Below are 26,626 nucleotides of genomic sequence, written 5' to 3'. Positions count from 1 at the left end.
AGCCAATTATCTTTTAAGTAGATTTAAATAATAACAAAAAAATTATATATTTACTCATGTGGTTGCCTTCTGTGGTGATCTTCATTCCTTTGTGTAGATCCAGATGACCACTGGGTATAATTTTCCTTCTGCCCAAAGAACTTCCAATATATCTTGTAGTGCAGGTCTTCTGTGATAAATTCCTTCAGCTTTGATATATATGAAAAGGTTTTTATTTTACCTTTGTTTTTGAAAAGTATTTTTGCCATGTATAGAATTCTAAGTTAACTTCTCTTTTCAATACTTTAAAGATATTGTTCCACTGTCTTCTCACTTGTTTCTGATGAGAAATCTGATGCCATACTTCTTTTTGTTCCTTTCTACATAGGATGTCTTCTTCTGGCTGCTTTTAAGATTTTTCTCTTTTACCTTGGTTTTAAGCAGGTGGCTTATGTTATACCTTGGTGTGGTTTTCTTCATGTTTCTTGTGCTTGGGATTTGTTGAATTTCTTGGTTCTGTAGTTTTATAGTATCGAGTTTGGAAAGTTTTCAGCCATTATTTCTTCCAGTTGTTTTCCCTCTCTTTCCTCTCCTTCGCAGACACCAATTACCTATTTTTACTTGGCTGGAAGTTGTCCCCAACTCAATAATGCTCTTTTATTTCTCTTATTTTTTTTTCCTGTTTTATTTTAGGTAGTTTCTATTTTCATGCCTTTTAATTTCATTAACTTTTTTGTTTGCAGTGTCTCATCTGCCATTAATTACATCAAGTATATTTTTCATCTTAAGACATTGTAGTTTTCATCTCTGAAAGTTTCACTCAAATCTCTTTTACATATTTCATGTCTCAACTTATTGTTTTTTTGAACTTTTGATTTCTGCCGTATACATGCCCAGTGCTTCCTTTACAGCCTCTATCTCTTTTGCAATATCTTCTCTAAACTTTCTGAATTGATTTAGCATTAGTTGTTTAAATTCCTGTATCTCAGTTGAAGTGTACGTTTGTTCCTTTGACTGGGCCATAACTTTGTTTTTCTTAGTGTAGGTTGTAATTTTCTGTTGTCTAGGCATGGTTTCCTTGGTTATCCAAATCAGGTTTTCCCAGACCAGAACAGGCTCAGGTCCCAGAGGGAAGAAATATTCAGTATCTGGTTTCCCTGAGGGTGTGTCTTAGAAAATAGCTCCACCCTTTGATGCTGCGGGTCACTGTGCTTTTCTGCCCAGCAGGTGACCCCTGTTAGCCTATAATTCTTGACTGGTGTGAGGAGGTATGGCCGTGTTCCTCCAGGCTCTGGGGTCTGGTTCTGAATGGAAAGGGCCCCACCCCTTTCCTCCTAGAGAAGACAGACCCCTCAGGTGGAGGTCATTAGCATTTCAATGGTCTCGCTCTCTGCTTGTGCTGTCTCCACCCTTCCCAGAGTCACAGCCCTGGAAACTGAAAATGACTGGGGCTTTCTCCACTGAGCCAAAAAAGAAACAGATAGTCCCCTTCAGACCCAGGCCAAGGTGACCCTCTGGCTCTCCAAGGTCAGTTGTCACCCAAAGCCTCTGTCTGTTTTTTGGGCTGCGTACCTGTAGTGAGCAGTTCACACTCACTACTTAAAACCCCAGTTGGAGCTCAGCTGAGCTATATTTGCTTGCTGGGAGAGAGCTTCTCTCTGGCACCACGAGGCTTTGCAGCTCGGGCTATGGGGGAGGGGGTCTCACGACTTGGTTCTGCAGGTTTTACTTACAGATTTTATGCTGTGTTCTTGGGCATTCCTCCCAATTCAGGCTTGTGTATGATGAGTGGATGGTCTTGTTTGTCCCCCCGCAGTTATTCTGGATTATTTACTAGTTGTTTCTGGTTTTTTGTAGTTGTTCCAGGGGAACTACTTAGCTTCCACTCCTCTCTATGCCGCCATCTTGCCCGACCACTCTCAACTTATTGTTTTAATGTATGGAATATGCTTGTAATAACTGTGTTAGTGTATTGCTGTACTAATTGTAACAATTGTGTCAGTTGTCAGTTATGTGTTGGTTTCCATTGACTGGTTATTTTCCACTTTATGGGTTTTGTTCTCTTCCCTCTTTGCAAGTCTGCTAATCTTTGGTTGGATGCCAGATATTGTGAATTTTACCTTGTTGGATGTGGGATATTTTTTTGTATTCCTATAAATCTTCTTGAGTTTTGCTCTGGGATACAGTTAAGTTATTTGGAAACAGGTTAATCTCTTCAGGTCTTGTTTTTATGATTGTTAGGCTGGTCTGGAGCAGTGCTCAGTCTGGCTAATTATTTCCCACTGCTGAGGCTAGTCTTTCCTGTGTACCTTGCCCAGCATCCAATGAATTAGGCCTTTTCTCCATTCTGTCTGATGGAAACAGTCACTGTTCCCAGCTTTGCATGAGTCTTGAGCACTATTTCCTGTAATCCTTTTGGATGATTCTTTTCCTGGCCTATGGTCATTTCCTCAAACATATGTCATTGGTACTCTGCTGAACACTTGAGGGAGACCCTCTGAAGATCTCTGCAGTTCTCTTTATGCAACTCTCTCCTCTCTGGTACTTGTCATGTAAATCACAGCTGCTTTGGTCTCCTCAGTTCTGTTCCCTCAACTTAGGGACTCTGCCAGGTTCCCCCTCTGTTCCCCTTCCCTGTGCTGCGGCTAGGAAACGCTCTTAAGGTGGTAAGCTGAGGCAATGATACAGCTCATTTCATTTGTTTCCTATTTCATAAGGATCACTATTCTTTGTTGCGTGATTTCTAGTGTCTTAAAAACTGTTTCATGTAATTTTGTCTGGGAGTATAGGCTGCTTTTTAAAGAAGTTTGAGAAGTACAAGATAGAAGTGCAGAGCAGAGAGGAGGAAACCCTTTTCAGTTGTTTGTTTTATGAGTGGGGAGGTATTTGACAGATTTAAGTGGAGGAGAAGGGCCCAGTGGAGAGGAGATAACTGCTAAAAGAAGGCCCTGGAAGAGGCAGAAGAGAATGGAGTCATAAACACCAAAATTTTAGAGATTAGCCTTGGAAGAGAGAAAAAGAACAGGGCAATCAACATTTATTATTTTTCATAAATACCATTTTATAAATACTTCAGATATTTTAAATTTTAGCTTCTCATTGATTTTGGAGGATAAATATTAACCCATATTACAGATGAGGAAACAGTGGGTTAGAAATCAGTGTCAAAGCTGACCCTAAAGCTCATGCTTTTGCTGCTATTTTCTGTGGTCTCTCTGGGCTGCTTTTCCCTTCAGAACAGGGAGAAGAAAAACTGATGAAGATTTAGGCTATTGTAATAAAGGGAAGGAAGAGCCATGTAACTGCTGTATGTTTTACAGAATTTACTATAAAATTCATATCTATTCTTACAGAGGAAAATATGGAGAGATATCCAGATGAATTTGTTATAGATTCTAAAAACTGCTCCCAGAAACTTTGTATAGAATAGTTTATTGGGAGTAATGCTCATCATCTAGCCCTGCCCTGTGTTCCATAAGTCCTGCTTTAGAACTGTTATATGTATTTGTACTCCTTTTTATGTTTTCATCCACAAACAACAAACATGGTAACTAGGTGAAAAGAAGACTTAACTCACTAGACTGATGCTGGAAAATAACTGGTCTAAGAAATGACCTTTGTAAGTTGATATCCTTTGCCCCTCCACCCCCACTTCCTCACCCTTTTTTTCTTACTATAGTATTTTGCTTATATAAGTATTAGGTTGAATCATTTAATCACTGTCAGAAGACTTGAATATTGGCCATTTTATGTGGATGAACATAGTAATAGTATGTTTTGAAAGGATAAGAAATGGCAGTGAATACCATTGTTAGCATGATTGGTACAGGGGTCAAGTCTGTTTTATTCACCCAATGGCAAGCATGATGTCTGGCATATAGTAGACATTAAAAAAAACAGCAGTTTTTGCATTTGCATGTATTGTTTACTGAGGTATTTGGGTAAAGATTAGAGAGACTCTATTCTTGTCAGGTTCTGAATTCTTTTCATTTAAGACTAAGAGAGAAGAGTCAGCAAAGTTACTTTATTTCCAGTGCAAGATAACATTAAATAATAAAATACTAAGTAACTATATTTCAACCCTCTGTTAAAGAGATTTGTTTTCTTCAGCTTTTTCAAGGATCCAGACAGATTTGAGCTCCTCCTTCCCCTGACTTTCTTTCTAGGAGGGCTCCAAAAAAGAGCTCTGACAGCAGTTAAGTTCCGTTACATTCTGGACACTACTTTTTTTCTTTGAATTGCTCTGCCACCCACTTTATACGCAGGATAATTGACATGAAAAAATGCAGTTAAAACTTTTCCTTTCTTGTTTGGAGCCATAGACCTGTTGTAAAAGAGTAAGCATGCAAAACACCATATGCCCACTTTTTTTTTTTCAGTTTTGAGATATATTCACATACCATACAGTCATCCAAAGTGTACAATCATTTGTTCACAGTACCATCATATAGTTGTGCACTCATCACCCCAATCTATTTTTTGAACATTTTTCGTGTACCAGAAAAAGTGAAAATAAGAATAAAAAATAAAAATAAAGAACACCCCAAACACCCCCCACCCTATTTTTCATTTAGTTTTTTGTCCCCATTTTTCTATTCATCCATACACACACTGAATAAAGGCAGTGTGATCCATAAGGCTTTCACAGTCACACTGTCACCCTTTGTAAACTACATTGCTATGCAATCATCTTCAAGAGTCAAGGCTACTGGATTGCAGTTTGATAGTTTCAGGTATTTACTTCTAGCTATTCCAATGCATTAAAACCTAAAAAGAGTTATCTATATAGTGCGTAAGAATGCCCATCAGAGTGACCTCTCAACTCCATTTGGCATTTCTCAGCCACTGAAACTTTGTTTCATTTCACATTCCCCTTTTGGTTAAGAAGATGTTCTCAATCCCACGATGTCAGGTCCAGATTCATCCCCAGGAATCATATCCTGCATTGCCAGGGAGATTTACACCCCTGGGAGTCAGATCCCATCTGGAGGGGTGCGGGAAGTGAGTTCATCTGCTGGGTTGGCTTAGCTAGATAGACAGGGCCGCACCTGAGCCACAGAGAGGTACTCAAGCGGAGACTCTTAGGCACAATTATAAGCAGGTTTAGCCTCTCCTTTGCAGTGACGAGCTTCATAAGGGCAAGTTCCCTGATAGAGGGCTCGGCACATCAAACCGCCAGTTCTCAATGTTTGTGAGAACATCAGCAACAGTCCAGGTGAGGAAGCCCAACATCTCTGCATTTTCTGAACCCCAGCTCCTCAGGGAGGCCCTTCATACATATTTTTATTCTCTGTCCAGATTACTTTGGGATGTGTCACTATTACACACTAACCTATGCAAACCTACCAGGTCTCACTTCCCATTAAAAGTTTCGTGTAATTATGGTATTTGAATGAACTGTGCGAGTTCAGTTGTTTAGGAAATATAGATTTTTCACAAACTAAACATCTCTTCCTTTGATCTCACATGGAATTTGAAGTTTTAAAATGCAGTCAGTATTGTCCTTTACCCTTTGCATATGCCCACTTTTGTGTTCTAATAATATACACGTTATTCTGTAGGAGTGCAACTTCCTAAACCCTAGTATATCATGATCTCCTAAGAACAGATTTTTAGATACATTTGTTCACAGATAAGGTGTTGTAATAAGACAAAATAAGAAGTAAATTGATTGGTTGTATCTTTGTGCAAATGCTTTCTGCTATTATGTTACCATATACATTTTCTGTAGTATCAAGTTTCATCCACATAGTGGTGCTAGAAAACTAAGAATTGATCACTGTTTCCCTCCTAATCAGTGAAATGTGCGTGTTTCTAACTGTTCATTATAAAATATTTGTTTAAGTCATATAATAACAATTTCTTTAACCTTTATTTAATCTGTCACAAAATTATAATGGTTTTACCTCAGAAATGTCTCCAAACTTTAAGCATCCTTCACCTGGACAACTGCAGCTTCCTAAGGGATCTTCCTGGACTTTACTCTTCTCTGCTCCAATCTGTTTTCTAAACTGTTGTCATAAGAAATCTTTTATAAATTCCAATCTGAACTTTATTCTCCTGCTTAAAAACTCTTAAATGGATTCTTACTGCTTTGGGCTTATCCACAAAGAGATATAATAATAAGGCCTTTCATGATCCAACTCCTGCCGAGTTCTCTAACCTCATTCATCAGCAGCCTTTCCTTGTACAATTCTGTTAGTTTCTTTCTGTATTTTAGCCAGGCTTGCCTTCTTTTGATTTCTTAAATGCAAATTTTCCCCCTCCTTTTACCTGCTTTTTCTCTGTCTGGAAAAGGTAGGGATGTTTGCATATGTGTAAGTATATTTCTTATTAAGTTATCTCTTCTTTATCTTTTGTAACTTGGCTGAAACTTTGGAAAGCACCCCCTCCCCCACCAAGTAGATCAGCTCCACAGGTTAGGTGTTCTCATGGTACCAGTAGTTTTTTTTGATAACACATATATTTCAGTTTTTAATTATATTTTTATGTCATTATTTGACTAATGTCCATATCCCTACTAGATCACGAGCACCAAGAAAGTAGGTTCTGTGTTCTCTATTAAAATATTTGTTGAGTGAATAAGTGAATGAATGTAAGTCAGCCAGGGATCAAGACAGTTAGTTAATGGAGGTAAGCACTGATAAGCATTCTGGGAAAAGAAGAAAATACAATCATAATACAGTAAAGTGAGTTTTATATTAAGGCAAGGTATTGGCCCAGTGTAGTCTACTTATTTATTTCCTCTTGAGGCAGAAATTAACTATCGGTCATGGGTAGTAGCCCTGATCTGTAAGGAATGCTAACTGGATGGAAGGGCAGGATGATGGGAGACAGGGATCACATTTGGCAGATGTATTGGGAAGCAGCTCTGTATAGTTGAAAGAACCCTGTTGTGTAAGTGGGAGATCTTGTTTCTTTTCCAGCTATGTTGTGTTCTGAACCCTTGGGAAAGATGTTTTGTAACATTGGACAGTCACCATTTGGGTTTATGTCCCTAACTGTGTAATTAGTATTACAACATATTCTATTTCTTAAAATGTGGGAAGAATGAATGAAATATTAGAAATATAAAAGCATTTTAAAGATATAAAATACTCTATAAAGTGGAATTAATATTTCCGCAGAAGAAGGGAACTCCTTCATTTTTAGAATTTCTCTCTTCTCTTTATTCATGATTATAAGGAAGAGGTACCTGAAAGAAAACAATATAGTGATTGCACCAAAGGCTTTATTGGCATTCTGTGATTTCTTTAGCCTTGTAAGCTTTCTGTAGGATGGAACATGTAAAATTTTTGCGACTTAGTTGTTTATTTTTCTTATATTTCAGCTGTGGCAGAAGTAAAACTTCGAGATGATCAATATACACTGGAACACATGCATGCTTTTGGAATGTATAATTATCTACACTGTGATTCGTGGTATCAAGACAGTGTCTACTACATTGACAGCCTTGGAAGAATTATGAATTTAACAGTGATGCTGGTAAGAAAAAGTTCCTAATTCCTGTTATTTACACTTATTTATCTCCCCTCTCACCAGTGGACAACCACTCTAATGTGTGTTATATGTCAATATTAGTATAACTATTCATTCTGCTTTTTCTGTGTTTAGTGTTATTCCCAAATTTGATAGTTCATTTATCTATTTTCCTTTTTAGTTAATTTTTTTGCTTTATATTTTTAACTATGTTACTTAAGTGCACACATTTAGAATTGTTAGTCTGCCATGGGGTGATCCTTTTAGCATCATAAAATGTCTCTATGTCTGGGAATACTTTTTGTGTTGAAATCTACTTTGATGTTAATATAGTCATGCTGGTTTTTTTTCTGATTAGTACTAGTATTTATCTTTTTTCATCCTTTTTCTTTCACTGTATCAGTGTTTTTATATATTTAAAATGTGTCTCTTGTAAAGAGCGTACACTTGGGGATTGTTTTTTATCCAGTATGACAATCTTAATGTTTTAATTGAAGGGCTGAGTACATTTACATATAATATAATTACAGATATGGTTGGGTTTATGTTACTGTCTTGCTAATTGTTTTCAGTTTGTCACATCTGTTCTTTGTTCCTTTGTTTCTCTGTTCCTGCCTTCTTTTGGATTAATCCAGGTGTTTTTGTTTTGTTTAAATTTTATTAAAATTCCATTTTAATTTCCCCTTTTGGCTTTTTATTTAAACCTCTTAGAATTATTATTCTCTTTAGAGGTTAATGTAGAGATGATAGTTTACATTCTTAACTTATCCCAGTCTACTTTTGATTAATAATATACCACTTAACAAATATTGTAAGAACTTTACAATAGTATAATTCCTTTTACCTCCTTTCCTGCCCATTGAGCTAATTTTTGTCATATATTTTACTACTACTTCTGTTGTAAACTTCACAATACATTGTTTTTCTTTAAATGGTCGATAGTTAATAGCTTCCTAACTATTCTCTGCTCCTTCCAGCTCTCCTCTACATTGCATCTATGGAATAATGTCTAATTTGCCTGTTTAATCTTATCACTTTCTGCTTAATTTTTAGAATAGGCAACATATTCATATGGTTTAAAAAACAAAAATTAAAAGGATTCATTGATGCTTCCTTGACCTCATTCTCTATCTATCCTGTGTCCATTACCACGCATTCCCCCTGCAACTTCTTCTATTAGTTTCTTCTTTAGCCTCTCAGAGTGGTTTGTTTTTTTTGCAAGTATAAGCACAAAGTGATATATATTCTTAAAATGTAAACTTTATCTTGGCATGTACAGTTTACAAGGCCTTTCTCTCCAACCTTTCTTTCTACCACTTCCCCACTTTTATACTAGTCTAGCAATATTAAACTATTTGCAGTTCCTAGACATGTGGGCCTTTTGCTATGTGATTAACTCCCTAGAACATTCTCTCTCTCGTTCTCAAGCTGCTTCCTAGTCTTCCCTTAAGAGTCAGTTAACTGTTTCTCATCTAGGATTGTGCCCTGACAGTCTCTGCTTTCCTAAGAATATTCAAACTACTCAGTCATTCTTTACTTGGCTCACAAATCTATAAGGGCTGTGAATTCCCTCTAGGCCATGGGTTGGCAAAATTTTTCTGCACGGGGCCAAATAGTAAGATTTTAGGATTTGCAGGCCAGACTGTTTCTGTTACAGCTACTAAGCTTTGTTGTGGTGGTGTGAAAGCAGCCATAGCAATAAGCAAATGAATGAGTGACTGAATTCCGTTAAAGCTTTATTTCCAAACAGGTGGTGGTAGGATTTGGCTTATGAGCTTTAGTTTGCTGACCCCTGCTCTAGGCCATGGCTCTTTCTTATGTTTCTGCAATCCTAGCTCTCAGCAGAAGGCATGGATGATATGTTTGCTGAATGGATAACATTTTAAAACTTACTCTCTGGGGTTAGGCTTACATGTTAGAATCTTCCTCCTATTATTTCTTCCCCATGTACAGGTATAGATATTGGTACCAGTATCAGTTTGTATTGGTGATGCATTGTGTATCTTAGAATGTTATGAAAGGAAAGTTAGGCATTTCCTGGTAACTATAAATTTTTTCTTCCAGGTAGTTCCAGACACCTACACAAATCATTAGGCAAAGAAATTCTGGTTGTTTCTTGCTGGAGCAGAGAAAATAGAATTTTGCCTCTTGTTTCCTTAAGTCTTAGTTCCTTTTCCTTGTTAGGCCAGTATACTACTTAAAATTACTGTATAGGCCCAGAAATGTTGTGTATAAGCCAGCTAAAGTAATAAGACATGAATGTTTATTATTGGCTATGGTCTTTTTATCTCCTCACTGAATAGAGTTTGATATAGAGTTGTGTGTGTTCATGTGCATGTGTGTATGAAAGTTTTCCTTTAATGTTTACATTATTTAATGGGGCTATTGGTAGAATGTGTTGTACCATAATTATACAGTAAAAATTACTCTGCCAATTCTCTAACCTAGGAAAAGAGATGACATGATGGTAGATCTGAAACCTTTAGTTTTTGTCATACCATATCCATAATCTTATTTTATTCAACCATGGATCATCTTGTGGCATGTGCAGTGCCTTTCCAAAACCCATTTTAAGGGAGGTAGGTAGTTAGTAGAAAGAGAACTAGATGTTTAAGTCAGACCTTCCAGGTAAGTTCATCTTAACATGTTTATTGAGAACCAGTTTTTTCAGGACACTGAGACACAGTCTAGTGCTTACATGGTGTACTTTTCAGATGCCAAGATAAGATGATGTACAGATAACTATTACATGGAAATGTATGAAAGCTAACACAAAGGGTACAGTGGACTCTCCATATGTCCATGGCTTCACTTTCCTCACATAAAATAAGGACGATGATGATAAGGTTTTTGAAAAGTTAAGGTAAGGTGTGTGGAAATGCTTTTAAAAGTAGTGGGTGTTATGCACCTATGAAGAGGTTCTTTCAGCATAAGCCAGAGGGTACATCACTTTATGGGAGAAAATTGTTGGTTGACCTTTGCTCCACTTATCCCTTTGAGAACAGCAGAACTGTACAGCAAGAATAATTGAAGAATAAATCATAATTTCAGCTAACTTTTATTGACTGCTTACTACCTATCAAGAACTATTCCAAGCACTTCAAATGTATTAAGTGTTTAAACCTTACAACAGCCTATGTGGTAGATGCTGTTATTGTCTGCATCTTACAGATGAGGAAACTGAGGCACAGAGCAGTAAGTAACTTGTTTCAGTCAAAAAGCTAAAGTAATGGAGTCTGTATTCGAACTGGTCTGGTTCCAGAGTGCTGCAATATTCTAACCATTCTCCTTATTACTAGCTAAAAGAGACAGACCATTTAGCAAGGTAAAAAATGCTATGCAGTATTCTCCAAGTGGACAAAAGTACCCTTTGGTCCTGACAAATTTTAAAAAAACCCAGCTTAAGTTTTTGTTCTGTTACCTCAAGTTTCTTAAAATTCCTTTTGTTTGAGAAAGAACATCAGATACCTTTTCCCCCATTTTTACACTGAACATCAGGTAGCCCAGGATAACTTATAAAATGAGGCAGAAGTTATAAAATACTCTGTCTCAGCTGCTGTGCATAATTTGGAGCTTGTCAAACCTTTCACCTCAATAGTCCTCTGAGATAGGCCCTTAAGTGAGATGAATCAGAGGAAGTAACATCATCAGTGTGTCTATAGATAGAGGAGATTCCAAAAAAAAAAAAAAAAAAGTAATAATTCTATATCTTCTTCCTTTAAGCTTAAAACTTGTGGTAGACTGAATTAGGTACCCCAATTTATACATGTTTTTAATCTTAATCTGCATTCCTGTGGTCTTTTCCTGCTTATTAATTTACATTAGGCCATTTCTTTCCTCTCTTCCTTAATTTGAACTTGACATTAAAATGGCATCCTTTTTTGCTTCATATTTGTACATGTTCAAAGCAGTGTACACTTTTCCATATATGTCTTCCTGATAAAGTTAGAAAAAAAAGAAAGTTTAAAAAAAATTTTTCGTTGGTAGTGTGTTTTAGTTTCCTAGGCTGCTCCATGCAGGTACCATGAAATGGTTTGACTTTAAAACAGTGGGAATTTATTAGCTTAAGAGTTTGAGCATCAACAAAGCAATGCTTTCTTCTCCAAAACTGGCTGCTGCTGATACTTGCCACCTCTACCACATGGCAAGGCACACAGCAGCATCTGCTGGCCTCCCTTCTCTTCTGGGTTTGGTTGCTTTCAGCTTCTTGCTTCTGTGGCTTTTTCTTTGTTTCTCTGTATTCATTCCCTTTATAGAGGACCCCAGTAAGTGGATCAAGACCCATTCTGAATGAGGGAGTCACACCTTAATTGAAGTACCCTCATCAAAAGATCCTACTTAAAATTGGGTTCAAACCCGCAAGAATGGATTAGCTTTAAGAACATGGTTTTCTCGGGTACATGCAATTCCAAACACCATAGGTAGCAATAAGGAAATCATAATTAAGAATGGGTGATATCTGGGAAAGTTTCTACAAGTTTCTTCTTCTCCTAGTTCTAAGTTACCATTCTCATCCTAGAACTCCTTTAGCACTTCATATATATTCTTTTTTTAGCAATTGAATTATAAAGTTCTTGAATTATTTAGTCAAAAAGACATCATCTACACTCTAAAAATAATTTATAGACCTTCTAAAGGTGCTTTTTATTTTTCCCCAACTGCTAGGTGACAACTGTATGATTGCATAAGGATTCCTGGCCCCTGAATATTTGTGGAGTTTTTGTTGTTGTTTTTACTAAAACAACAGAAAGTTATTCTCTGACACATCTGGAGGCTAGAAGTTCAAAATAAAGGTGTTGGCAGGGAGGATCTAGGGAAGATCTTTTCCATGCCTTTTCCAGCTTCTGGTGGCTGCCTGCATTCCTTAGCTTTTGGCTGTTATCACTCCAGTCTCTGTCTCCAATGGTCACATGACCTTCTCCACTTCTGTGTGTAAAATATCTCCCTCTGCCTTACTCTTTTCTTAATGCAGTTGTATTGAGATATATTCACATACCATACAATCCATCCAAATTACACCATCAGTGGCTTTTAGTATAATCATAGAGCCATGTATTCATCACCACAGTCAATTTTAGAACCTTTTCATTAGTCCAAACATAACCACTAATCTGTTTCTATAGATTTACTTATGTTTACATTTTTTAAAAATTCAGTTTTATTGATATATTTACATACCATACAGTCATCCCCAATGTACAATCAATTGTTCACAGCACCATTATAAGTTGTGCTTTCATCACCACATTCAATTTTTTGAATACTTTCATTACCACACACACAAAAAAAGAATAAAAATAAAAGTTAAAGTGGAAAAGAACACCCAAAACATCCCATCCCCCCATCCCTCCCTATTATTCATTTACTTTTTGTCCTTATTTTTCTATTCATGTATCCATACACTGTACAAAGGGAGTGGGAGCCACAAAGTTTTCATAATCACACAGTTACACAGTGTAAGCTATACAATCGTCTTTATGAATCAAGGCTACTGGTTGTAGTTCAACAGTTTCAGGTATTTCCTTCTAGCTATTCCAATACACTAAAAACTAAAAAGGGATATCTATATAATGCATACGAATAACCTCCAGAAAGACCTCTAGTCTATTTGAGATCTCTCAGCCCTGAAACTTTATCTTGTTTCATTTCATTTCCCCCTTTTTGTCCAAGAAGGCTTTCCGAATTCCACAATGCCAGGGCCAAGCTCATCACCACGAGTCATGTCGCATGTTGCCAGGGAGTTCCACATCCCTGGGAGTCTCATCCCACGTAGAGGGGAGGGCAGTGAGTTTACCTGCAGAGTTGGCTTAGAGAGGCCACATATGAGCAACAAAAGAGATTCTCTGGGGGTGACTCTTAGACACAATTCTAAGTAGGCTTAGCCTCTCCCTTGTAGTAACAAACTTCATAAGGGCAAGCCCCAAGATCGAAGGCTTGACCTTCTAATTTGGTAGCCCCCAATGCTTGTGAGAGTATCATTAATTTCTCAGGTGGGGAAATTTAATACTTCCACATTTTTCCCATGGTCCCTCAAGGGGGCTTTGCAAATACACCTTCATTTTCTGCCAGAAATGTTCTTCACACTAACCTGCCCAAACTAACCAGACCTCACTCCCCAATCAGTGCTCCATGTAATTATGTTGCTTGAATATACCGGCCATACAAGTCAAATTATATAATATGTTACAAAAAAGATAGATCTTGCAACTAAAATAATCTCTTCCTTTGTTCCTGCACAGAAGCTGAGACTTCAAAAACGCCGTCAATATCATCCTTTACCCTTCAGTCTGATTTACCTTAGTCCTAGCAAAAGTTCATTTCATTCATATCTCTAATTGAAGTCTGATCTCTTTTTTCAGACTATTTAACATTTGCTGTATGGGGTAATGCTGACATTCATGGCTGCCAGTCTCAGGTGTCACACAGATACCCAAAGTTCCAGGGACCGAACAGGTTATACACAGAGAGCTCAGCATCTCAGAGGTTAGAAATAACCATTACAGCTCAAGAATAGATGTAACTGCTGTACGAACTTACAATTTAGGAACCTTTACAATAAGCCTTCCCCTAATAGCCTATGCTTTCAGACTCAATTCTCAGAGTTTTCACATTATATTTAGTCCTTATTAGTGAGGCATTATAATATTTTTCTTTTCATTTCTGGTTTATTTCACTCAACATGCTGTCCTCAGTGTCCATTTACCTCACAACTTCACTCCTTCTTGTAGCAGTTCAGTGTTCCATTCACAGATTGCCATTCTATTCACAGATTGCCATTCCATTCATCAGTCGATGTACCCTTAGGTCACCTCCATCACTGCGAATTGTGAATACTGACACCATTAACCCCACTGTGCAAATGTCCCTTCGTGTCCCTCTTTTCAGTTCTTCCAAGTATATGCCCAATAACAGAGTTGCAGGACTGTATGGCCACCCCATGCTTAGCTTCCTGTGGAACCACCACACTGCCCTCCAGATGGTCTGTACCATTTTACTTCCCCATTAGCTGTGATCAGGTATATCCCTTTCTCCACATTTTCTCCAGCACTTGTATCTCTGTTTGTTTGTTGGATGGTTTTATTCACACACCATACATTCCAGCCTAAGTAAACAGTCATTGGTTCCCTGTATAATCACATAGTTATGCATTCACCATCACTATCTATATAAGGATGTTTCTGTTTCTTCCGCAAAGAAAGAGGAAGAGGCAAAACAAAACAAAACAAAAACAAAACAAAACAAAAAACCGTAAAAAGAAAAAAAGGAAAAGAAAAAAGTGACAACTGAAAAGCAGCAAAAGGAAAACTAAAACTAAAACAAAATACAATAAAAAAGTCAGACAAAACACCAACACCAAGAATCCCCATACCCTTCCCTTAGATCTCTCTCTTATAGACACTTAGCTTTGGTATATTGCCTTTGTTACAATTAGTGGAAGCACATTATGATGTTATTGTTAACTATAAACTCTAGTTTGCATTGATTATATTTTTTTCTACAATACCACCCCATTTTTCATACCTTGAAAGTTGACATTAATTTTTTTCTCCCTCATGTGAAAACATGTTTGTGCTGGTTTGGATGTATTAGTCCCCCAAAACGCCATGATCTTTGATGCAGTCTTGTGGGGGCAGACGTATTAGTGTTGATTAGGTTGGAATCTATCAGTTGTTTCCATGGAGATATGACTCAAGTGTGGGCAAGATTTTTGATTGGATAGTTTCTATGGAGGTGTTACCCTACCCATTCATGGGGGTCTTAATTAAATCACTGGAGCCATATAAAAGAGCTGACAAACAGAAGGAACTCAATGCAGCTGTAGCTGAGAGACATTTTGACAACGGCCATTGAAAGCTGATGCTGACATTTTGGAGAATGCCATTTTGAAATGCAATCTGGGAGCAAGCAGACGCCAGCCATGTGCCTTCCCAGCTAACAGAGGTTTTCTGAATGTCAGTGGCCGTTCTCCAGTGAAAGTACCCTATTGTTGATGCCTTACCTTGGAGACTTTATGGCCTTAAGACTAAGTTTGTAATCAAATAAACCCCCTTTATAAAAGCCAGTCCATTTCTGGTGTTTTGCAAAACAGGAGCATTAGCAAACCGGAACAATACTTGTACATTTAATCACAGTCATTGACCACTCTAGATTTCACAAAGTTATATAGTCCCAGTCTTTATCTTCTGTCCTTCCCCCTGTCATCTTACCTGCCTCTAACCTTTCTCCCTCAACCTTATTCACAGTCATCTTTGTTCAGTGTACTTACATTATTGTGTTACTGTCACTCAATATTGTGCTCCAAACCTCTCTCTCCTGTCTTTTCTTATCTGTCTGTAGTGCTTCTTTAGTATTTCCTACAGAGCAGGTATCTTGTACACAAACTCTCTGTCTGAGAATATTTTAAACTTGCCCTCATTTTTTTTTTTTCATTTTTATTGAGATTGCTCAGATACCATACAATTATCCAAAGATCCAAAGTGTACAATCACTTGCCCCTGGGTACCCTCATACAGCTGTGCATCCATCACACTTAATTTTTGTTCAATTTTTAGAAACTTTTCATTACTCCAGACAAGAAATAAAGTGAAAGATGAAAAAAGAAAAAAAGAAAACTCTAATCCTCCCCTATTCCTAACCAAACCCCCTCAATTGTTGACTCCTAGTATTGATATAGTACATTTGTTACTGTTTATGAAAAAATGTTTAAATACTACTAACTGTAGTATATAGTTTGTAATAGGTATATAGTTCTTCCCTATATGCCCCTCTATTATTAACTTCTAATTGTATTGTCATACATTTGTTCTGCTTCATGGAAGTGATTTCTAGTATTTGTACAGTTGATCATGGACATTGCCCACCATAGGATTCAGATTTATACATTCCCATCTTTTGACCTCCAGCTTTCCTTCTGGTGACATATATGACTCTGAGCTTCCCCTTTCCACCTCATTCACACACCATTCGGCGCTGTTAGTTATTCTCACATCTTGCTACCAACACCCCTGTTCATTTCCAAACATTTAAGTTCATCCTAATTGAACATTCTGTTCATACTAAGCAACCAGTCCCCATTCTTAAGCCTCGTCCTATATCTTGGTACCTTATATTTCATGTCTATGAGTTTACATATTATAATTAGTTCCTATCAGTGAGACCCTGCAATAATTGTCCTAATGTGTCTGGCTTATTTCACTCAGTATATTGCCCTTGAGGTTTTGTCATCAACCCTTTTTTTTTTTTAATATGGCTTTGTTCACTCACCATACATTCCATCCCAAGTAAATAATCAATGGTTTTCTGCATGGTCATACATTTATGTGTTCACCACCTTCACCATTATCTATATAAGAGCATCTACATTTCTTCCACAAGGCAGGAGGGAGAGTCAAAGAAGGTAGAGAGGCAAAAGAAAGAGGAAAAAAAAAAAGACAGCTAGGAAGCAGCAAAAGGAAAAATAACCTTCAATCAAAGTAGAATAAAGAATCAGACAATACCACCAATGTCAAGTGTCTAACATGCCTCCCCTATCCCCCCTCTTATCTGCATTCACCTTGGTATATCACCTTTGTTACATTAAAGGAAGCATAATACAATGATTCTATTAGTTACAGTCTCTAGTTTATGCTGATTGCATCCCTCCCCCAGTGCCTCCCCATTTTTAACACCTTGCAAGGTTGACATTTGCTTGTTGTCCCTCGTAAAAGAACATATTTGTACATTTTATCACAATTGTTGGATACTCTAGATTTCACCAAGTTACACAGTCCCAGTCTTTATCTTTCCTCCTTTCTTGTGGTGTCTCACATGCTCCCCACCTTCCTCTCTCAACCGTATTCATAGTTACTTTTGTTCAGTGTACTTACATTGTTGTGCTACCATCTCCCCAAATTGTGTTCCAAACCACACACTCCTGTCTTCTATCACCGTGCAGTGCTCCCTTTAGTATTTCCTGTAGGACAGGTGTCTTGTTCACAAAGTCTCTCATTGTCTGTTTGTCAGAAAATATTTTGAGCTCTCCCTCATATTTGAAGGACAGCTTTGCTGGATACAGGATTCTTGGTTGGTGGTTTTTCTCTTTCAGTATCTTAAATATATCACACCACTTCCTTCTTGCTTCCATTGTTTCTGCTGAGAGATCCGCACATAGTCTTATTAAGCTTCCTTTGTATGTAATGGATCGCTTTTCTCTTGCTGCTCTCAGGATTCTCTCTGTGTCTTTGACATTTGATAATCTGATTATTAAGTGTCTTGGCGTAGGTCTGTTCATATCTCTTCTGTTTGGAGTATGCTGCGCTTCTTGGATCTGTAATTTTATGTCTTTCATAAGAGATGGGAAATTTTCATTAATTATTTCCTCTATTATTGCTTCTGCCCCCTTTCCCTTCTCTTCTCCTTCTGGGACACCAATGATACGTACATTATTGTACTTTGTTTCATCCTTGAGTTTCCGGAGATGTTGCTCATATTTTTTCATTCTTTTCTCCATCTGCTCCTTTGCATGTGGGCTTTCAGGTGTTTTGTTCTCCAGTTCCTGAGTGTTTTCTTCTGCCTCTTGAGATCTGCTGTTGTATGTTTCCATTGTGTCTTTCATCTCTTGTGTTGTACCTTTCATTTCCATAGATTCTACTAGTTGTTTTTTTGAACTTTTGATTTCTGCCGTATACATGTCCAGTGCTTCCTTTACAGTCTCTATCTCTTTTGCAATATCTTCTCTAAACTTTTTGAATTGATTTAGCATTAGTTGTTTAAATTCCTGTATCTCAGTTGAAGTGTATGTTTGTTCCTTTGACTGGGCCATAACTTTGTTTTTCTTAGTGTAGGTTGTAATTTTCTGTTGTCTAAGCATGGTTTCCTTGGTTATCGAAATCAGGTTTTCCCAGACCAGAACAGGCTCAGGTCCCAGAGGGAAGAAATATTCAGTATCTGGTTTCCCTGAGGGTGTGTCTTAGAAAATTGCTCTACCCTTTGATGCCTGGGGTCACTGTGCTTTTCTGCCCAGCAGGTGACCCCTGTTAGCCTATAATTCTTGACTGGTGTGAGGAGGTATGGCCGTGTTCTCCCAGGCTCTGGGGTCTGGTTCTGAATGGAAAGGGTCCCACCCCTTTCCTCCTAGAAAAGACAGAGCCCCCAGGTGGAGGTCATTAGCATTTCAGTGGTCTCCCTCTCTGCTTGTGCTGTCTCCACCCTTCCCAGAGTCACAGCCCTGGAAACTGAAAATGACTGGGGCTTTCTCCACTGAGCCAAAAAAGAAACAGATAGTCCCCTTCAGACCCAGTCCAAGGCGACCCTCCGGCTCTCCCAGGTCAGTCGTCACCCATAGCCTCTGGCTGTTTTTTGGGGCTGCGTACCTGTAGTGAGCAGTTCACACTCGCTACTTAAAACCCCAGTTGGAGCTCAGCTGAGCTATATTCGCTTGCTGGGAGAGAGCTTCTCTCTGGCACCACGAGGCTTTGCAGCTTGGGCTATGGGGGAGGGGGTCTCACGACTTCGATCTGCAGGTTTTACTTACAGATTTTATGCTGTGTTCTCAGGCATTCCTCCCAATTCAGGTTGGTGTATGATGAGTGGATGGTCTCATTTGTCCCCCCGCAGTTATTCTGGATTATTTATTAGTTGTTTCTGGTTTTTTGTAGTTGTTCCAGGGGGACTGCTTAGCTTCCACTCCTCTCTATGCCGCCATTTTGCCCCTCCTCGCCCTCATTTTTGATGGACAGCTTCACTGGATATAGAATTCTTGGTTGGTAGTTCCTCTCCTTCAGAATCTTGTATCATACCACTGCCTTTTCGCCTCCATGGTTTCTGCTGAGAAATCCGCATATAGTCTTACCACGCTTCCCTTGTATGTTATGAATTACTTTTCTCTTGCTGCTTTCAGAATTCTCTGTCTTTGACATTTGATAATCTGATTATTAAGTGTCTTGGCTTAAATCTATTTGGATTTATTCTGTTTGGGGCATGCTGTGCTTCTTGGATCTGTAATTTTATGTCTTTCATAAGAGATGGCCAGGCCAGATGGGCCCAGGTCTCAGGAGGGAAGGTGTAATCAGAATCAAGTTTCCATAATGATCAGGTTGTCTGACTTTCCCGTGAAGCCTCTAGACTCGGTGCTTTTCCTATCCTGCCCAGCAGGTGGCACTTGTCAGCCCACAGCTCCCCACCTGCGTCAAGAGTTGCAGTCCCTTTAATTCACAGTGGACCCACTCATGATCAGGGGCTGAGGGTGTCAGAAGCCAAGCTTAAGTTGTTTCTGGTTGGTTGGTTAGTTTCCCACAGGCCCTGGGGTCTGAGTTCCCTGAGGGAGGGCTGCCACTTGAGGTGGGCCTCACCCCCCTTTTCTTAGGGAAGATACCAGCACCCCCCACCCCCACCCCAGGAGTTCTCTTCTACACTTGAATTCCTCCTTTGTCTCTCTGACTCTCTTAATTCCACCCTTGCCTGGGTCAGCCTTTGACAATTGAAAATGCCTGAGACTTTCTCTAATGAGCTGCTTTAGAATGAGAGAAAAAAAAGGAAAAAGAGCAAAAGCCCCTTTTCAGAGCCAGTCTCCAACCCCTCCCCCCCCCCCCCCAGTTTCACTTGGCAACCAGAGTTTGTACTCAGTTCTCTCTGCCCCCCTTTTTGGGAGACAGCTGTTTTCCAGTATTCTGAGCTCAGCCGTCTACAAAAGCCTCTGTTTTTATTTGGTTATGTGTGTGTGTGTATATGTGTGTGTGTGTGTGTGTATATATATATTTTTTGTGTTTTTTTGTTTTTTTTTTTCCTTCAGCCCTGCCTCCTCTCTTCCAGGAGGAACCATGGATTCCTGTTTGCTCAGCGCTTATCTGTGCTTGTAGGTTGTATTCAATAGTCCAAATTTCTTAAATTAAGACTGCAGTTGGAGCTTGGCTGAGTTACTTTTCCTTGCTCCTGGCAGGGACTGCTGCTTTCTCTCACAGCAAAGTTCTGCAGCTCAGGCTGCTGTGTCAGTGGGGAGGGGTGCCAGTCCACAGTTTTAACTTACAGTTTTTATGCTGTGATCTCAGCCATTCCACCCATTCCTGACTGGAGTATGATGTGTGAACAGTCACGGATGTCCCCCAACAGTTGTTCCAAACTATTTACTATACTAGTTGTTCCTGGCTACTTACTAGTTACTCTAGAAGACTAACTAAATTCCATACCTCTCTATGCCACCATCTTGCCCTGCCTATGTTTACACTTTATATAAATGGGATCATATGATATGTAGTACTTTGTGTCTGATTTCTTTCACTTAGCATAATACTTTTTTAATTATGTATTTTTTAAATTATAAAAATTACATGTTCACAGAAAAATCATGTAAACAATACAGCATTCCCATATACCCCCACTATTGTTGACACTTTGCGTTAGCATGGTACCTTTATCATAATTGTTGGAAGAATATTGAAATAGTACCTGATTATAATTCATAGTTAACACTAGGTGTGTTTTTTCCCATATACCACCTGTTCTAGTTTGCTAATGCTGCAGAATGCAAAACACCAGAGATGGATTGGCTTGTACAAAAAGGGGGTTTATTTGGCTACACAGTTACAGTCTTAAGGCCATAAAGTGTCCAAGGTAACACATCAGTAATCGGGTACCTTCACTGGAGGATGGCCAGTTGCATCCAGAAAACCTCTGTTAGCTGGGAAGGCACTTGGCTGGTGTCTGCTCCAAAGTTCTGGCTTCAAAATGGCTTTCTCCCAGGACATTCCTCTCTAGCAAGCTTGCTCCTCTTCAAAACATCACTCACAGCTGCACTGAATTCCTTCTCTTTGAGTCAGCTCATTTATATGGCTCCACTGATCAAGGCCCACCCTGAATGGGTGGGGCCATGCCTCCATGGGAATATCTCATCAGAGTCATCACCCACAGTTGGATGGGGCACATTCCAAGCAAATCTAATCAGCACCAAAATGTCTGCCCCACAAGACTACATCAAAGATAACGGCGTTTGGGGGACACAATACATTCAACCTGGCACACCACCCTATCTAACACCTTGTTAATAGTGTTATGCTTTTGTTATAATTCATGAAAGGACATTCTTTTACTTTTAACCCCAGTCCATCATCCACAATAGAGTTCACTGTTACACAATCCCATGTTTTATCTTCCAACTTTAATTCCAGTAACATACACAACCCCAAATTTCCCTTTCAACCATTTTCACATGCATAGTTCAGTGCTCTGAATTACATTCACACTAATGTGCTAGCATCACCATCATCCATTTTCAAACCGTTAAAATCATCCTAAATAGAAATTCTGTTCAAATTAAGCATCAGCTTCCCATTTTCTACCCCAATCTATCCCCTGGTAACCTACATTCTAAGTTGTAATTCTATAAGTTGGCTTATTTTAATTGGTTTATATCAGTTAGATCATATAAAATTTGTCCTTTGTGCCTGGCTTATTTCACTCAGCATAGTGTCCTCGGGGTTCATCCATGTTGTCGCATGCAGTAGCACTCCATCCTTTTCTACGGCCAAATAATATTCCACTGTATGTGTATGTCACATTTTGTTTATTCACCAGTTGGCGTGCACTTGGGTTACTTCTATCTTTTGGCAGTTGTGGAAGCTGCTGCCTTGTACGTTGGTGTGCAAATATCAGTTTGAGTCCCTGCTTTTAGTTCTTCTGTGTATATACCTAGTAGCGGGATTGCCAGGTCATATGGTAATTTTATATTTAACTTCCTGAGGAACTGCTGAAACGTCTTCTCCAGTGGCTGCACCATTTTACAATCCTACCAGCAATGAATGTGTTCCTGTTTCTCCACATGCTCTCCAACACTTGTAGTTTTCTTATTGTTTTTTTTTAATAGTAGCCATTCTAGTGGGTGTGAAATGATATTCATTGTAGTTTTGATTTGTATTTCCCTAATAGCTGGTGATGTTGAACACCTTTTCATGTGCTTTTCAGCCATTTGTATATCTTCTTTGGAGAAATGTCTGTTCAAGTCTTTTGCCTGTTTTTAAATTGGGTTGTTGGTCTTTATATTGTTGAGTGGTAGGATTTCTTTATATATTCTGGATAGTAAACCCTTATCAGATGTGTGGTTTCCAAATATTGTCTCCTGGTTGGTTGTCTTTTCACTTTTGTGACAAAGTCCTTTGTTGCACAAAAGTTTTTAATTTTAAGGAGGCCCCATTTATATATTTTTTCTTTCATTGCTTGTGCTTTGGGTGTAAAGTCTAAGAAACCGTTGCCTAACATAAGATTCTGAAGATGCTTCCCTACATTTTTTTCTATGAATTTTATAGTCCTGGTTCTAATATTAAGGGCTTTGATCCATTTTGAGTTAATTATTGTATATGATGTGAGATAAGGGTCCTCCTTCATTCTTTTCCTTATGGAAATCCAGTTCTCACAGCACCATTTGTTGAAGAAGCTGTTCTTTCCCAGTTGAATGGACTTGGAAACCTTGTCAAAAATCAGTTGGCCATAGGTGTCTATTTTCAAACTCTCATTTCATTTCCATTGGTCAATATTTCTATTCTTATGCTAGTACCATACTGTTTTGACGACTGTAGCTTTGTAATATGCATTAAACTCAGGAAATGTGCGTCCTCCAACTTCGTTCTTCTTTTGCAAGATGTTTTTGGCTATTCATGTCCCTTGCCCTTCCAAATTTGTTAATTGGCTTTTCCACTTCTGCAGAGTAGGCTGCTGGAATTTCATGGGATTGTGTTGAATCTGCAAATGATTTTGGGTAGATTTGCCATCTTAACTATATTTAGCCCTCTAATCCATGAACACAGAATGTCCTTCCATTGATTTAGGTCTTTGATTTCTTGTAGCATTGTTTCTTAGTTTTCTTTGTACAAGTCCTTTACATATTTTGTTAAATTTATTCCTAGATATTTCATTCTTTTAGTTGCTATTGTAAATGGAATTTTTTTTTCTTGATTTCCTCATCTTGCTTATTACTATTGTATAGAAACACTACCAATTTTTGCACGTTGATCTAGTATCCCACCATTTTGCTGAACTTGTTTGTTACTTCTACCAGCTTTGTTGATTTTTCAGAATTTTCTACATATGCTAAGAGTGAAAGTTTTACTTCTTCCTTTCCTATTAGGATGCCTTTTCTTTCTTTTTCTTGATTAATTGCTCTGGCAAGAACTTCCAGCAGTGTTGAATAACAGTGGTGACATTGTGCATCCTTGTCTTGTTCCACATCTTATAGGGAAAGCTTTCAGTTTTTCACCATTGAGTATGATGTTAGCTGTGGGTTTTTCATTTATGCCCTTTATCATGTTGGAGAATTTTCCCTCTGTTCCTTATTTTTCTAAGTGTTTTTATCAAGAAAGGATGTTGACTTTTGTCAAATGCCTTTCTGCATTGATTGAAACAATCATGAGATTTTTTCCCTTCATTTTGTTGATGTGATGTATCGCATTTACAGATTTTCTTATGTTGAACCACCCTTGTGTACATGGGTTAAAACATACTTGATCATGGTGTATAATTCTTTTGATTTGCTTTTGAATTCAGTTTGCAAGTATTTTGTTGAGGATTTTTGCATCTATCTTCATAAGAGAAATTGGTCTGTAATTTTCTTTTTTGTAGTATGTGTATTAGGCTTTGGTATTAGGGCGCTATTGGTTCCATAGAATGCTATGAGGGCAGTTCTTGAATTAGCCATCATATCCTTTGGTTTTAATCTATCAGATATATGTTTTTCCCTCTCTCTCTTTATTTCCTTTAACGTACCCTTACTACAACTCTTTACTTCTGTGTCCTTCTCCAGACCTCTCTCTCTTTTCTTTTTTCTCAGCCAGTAGGGCTCCCTTTAGTATTTCTTGTAGGGCAGGTCTCTTGTTAGCAAATTCTCTCAGCATTTGTTTCTCTGTGAAGATTTTAAGCTGTCCCTCAAGTTTGAAAGACAGTTTTTCTGGATAAAGAATTCTTGGTTGGGAATTTTTCTCTTTCAGAAGTTTAAATATGTCATACCACTGCCTTCTCATCTCCATGGTGGCTGCTGAGTAATTACTACTTAGTCTATTTTTTTCCCTTGTATGTGGTGAATTGCTTCTCTCTGCTTTCAGAACTTGCTCATTCTCTTCAGCATTTGACACTCTTATCAGAATATGTCTCGAAGTGGGTTTATTTGGATTTATTCTGTTTGGAGTTCATTGGGCATCTATGATTTGCATATTTATGTTGTTTAGAAGGGTTGGGAAGTTTTCCCCAACAATTTCTTTGAATATTCTTCCTAGTCCTTTACCCTTCTCTTCCCCTCTGGAACACCAGTGATTTCTATATTTGTGTGCTTCATGTTGTCTATCATATCCCTGAGATCCATTTCAAATTTTTTTATTTTTTCCCCATTTGTTTTTTTTTGTGCTTTCACTTTCCAAAACATTTTCTTCAGGTTCACTTATTTATTCCTCTACTTCATCTAGTCTGCTGCTTTGTGTTTCAAGAATCTTAAATTTGATCAAGTTTCTTTTATTTCTGTAAGATCCTCTATTTTTTATTTACTCTTGTGAATTCTTCTTTATGCTCTTCTAGGGTCTTCCTGATGTCCTTTATATCCTGAGCCATGTTAATGATGTTTGTGATTCCTTCTTTGATTAATTGTTCCAGGTTCTGTATCTCCTCTGTTTTTTTAATTTGGGCATTTGAGTTATCCATATCTTCTGGTTTCTCATATGCTTTATAATTTATTTATTTATTTTTTTGGCCTCCTGGCATTTGCTTATCTTGATAGGGTTCTTTTAGGATATGCAGGCTTATTTAAACAATTATCTATAATTTGGAAGAGGTGCAGCTTGGTGCAGTGCACTTTCCCTGATCTACCAGCAGATGGCACTCCGAGCCACCTCTTACCCTCAATCCAGCTCTCCTCACCTTCGTTAATGCAGCGAGTCGGGGTCCAAACCATGTGGCTGGCCAGTCTGTGTACCAGTCTTCCATGTGCCATGGGGACCACCAGCCCTGTGGGTGGGAGAAGATAGCTTTAAGATCCAATACTCCCAATCATTTCTGGGGCTGTGGCATGCTTCTAACCCTTCAGCTCAAATTCTCCATAGTCCCTCTCTGCTGTGGACCCACAAGTCCCTGGGATTGGTGTAGGGTTCCTGGCACTCCATGTGGCACCCCTGCCTCTAGGCTATGAACCCTACAGGCTTCTGCGGAGGAGGAGTTGCACCATCACAAGGCAGCTGAACCCCAAGTTCCCTTGAGGAACCTCTGGGCCATGGCGCTGCAAAGGGGTGTCTCCCAGCCTGCTGTAAAGACGGCTGCACAGGGCGTGGAAACTACCCACTTCTGTGATCATCTGCTTGCTGCAGTGGCTTGTTCCTGGCTTGGGGACTGTTAGCTGTGGGTGTGTGAAGGTCTATCACCCATGCCAGATACTGAGGCGGGTGCCCGGGGTGTGGAAGGCATTCCCCACCGCACTGGACTGCGGCTCCTGCTGCCGACTCTCCAGCCGCTTTTCGGGTCTTTCTCTAACCTGCCTCCAAACACAGTGTCTCGATTTCTCCCTATTGCAGTGTGACTCCAGCTGCCATTTCCCCAGCAACTCTCCAGATCAAATACTCACAGGACTGCGAACACATTCTCTCGATTTCTCCAAGTGTACAGTCACTGTGGATTTAGAAGTCCCTGCCCAGGCAGTGGAACCCTGGAACTGCTATTCTGGAGCACTGTATGTCTTTTATCTAGTGTTTTTCATGGAGGAGAATTTTGCTCTGTCTCTCCATCTTGGATCCCCTCAGCAGTTTCTCTTATTGAGGATCCCTTGTATGTGTTGATTTGCTTTGCTCTTGCTGCTTTCAGAATTCTCTCTTTGACATTTGACATTCTGAATAGCATCTGTCTCAGAGTAGGTTTAGTAGGATTTATTCTGTTTGGTGTATGCTGTGCTTGGACATGTATATTTATGTCTTTCGTAAGAGTTGGGAAGTTTCAGCCATTATTTCTTCAAATATTCTTTCTGCCTCTTTTCCCTTCTCTTTTCCTGTAATACTCATGATGCATATATTTGTGTTCTTTGTGCTATCACTCAGATCGCTGAGACATTGCTTAATTGTTTCTATTCTTTTCCTGTTCAACTATGCTGTTGTATGCCTCTATTAATCTCTAATATGTGCCTCTTTTTGTTATGTTTTTTTTAATACTTTCAGATTCTTCTTTATGCTCACTG

The 26,626-nt window shown here is 38.7% G+C and overlaps 1 protein-coding gene across 1 annotated transcript in view; it reads left to right on the top strand.

The window, feature by feature from the left end:
• NUDCD1 (NudC domain containing 1) overlaps positions 1-26,626 on the top strand; it is a 110,707-nt gene that overhangs the window by 16,295 nt on the left and 67,786 nt on the right. Inside the window, exon 2 of the mRNA XM_037803096.1 lies at positions 7,310-7,464. Within this exon, the coding sequence (XP_037659024.1) occupies positions 7,310-7,464 (155 nt within the window). The remainder of the gene's footprint in view (positions 1-7,309; positions 7,465-26,626) is intronic.

The sequence above is a fragment of the Choloepus didactylus genome, chromosome 14, assembly GCF_015220235.1.
Source record: "Choloepus didactylus isolate mChoDid1 chromosome 14, mChoDid1.pri, whole genome shotgun sequence".
NCBI lineage: Eukaryota > Metazoa > Chordata > Mammalia > Pilosa > Megalonychidae > Choloepus > Choloepus didactylus.
This window is presented reverse-complemented; position numbering and strand designations above follow the sequence as displayed.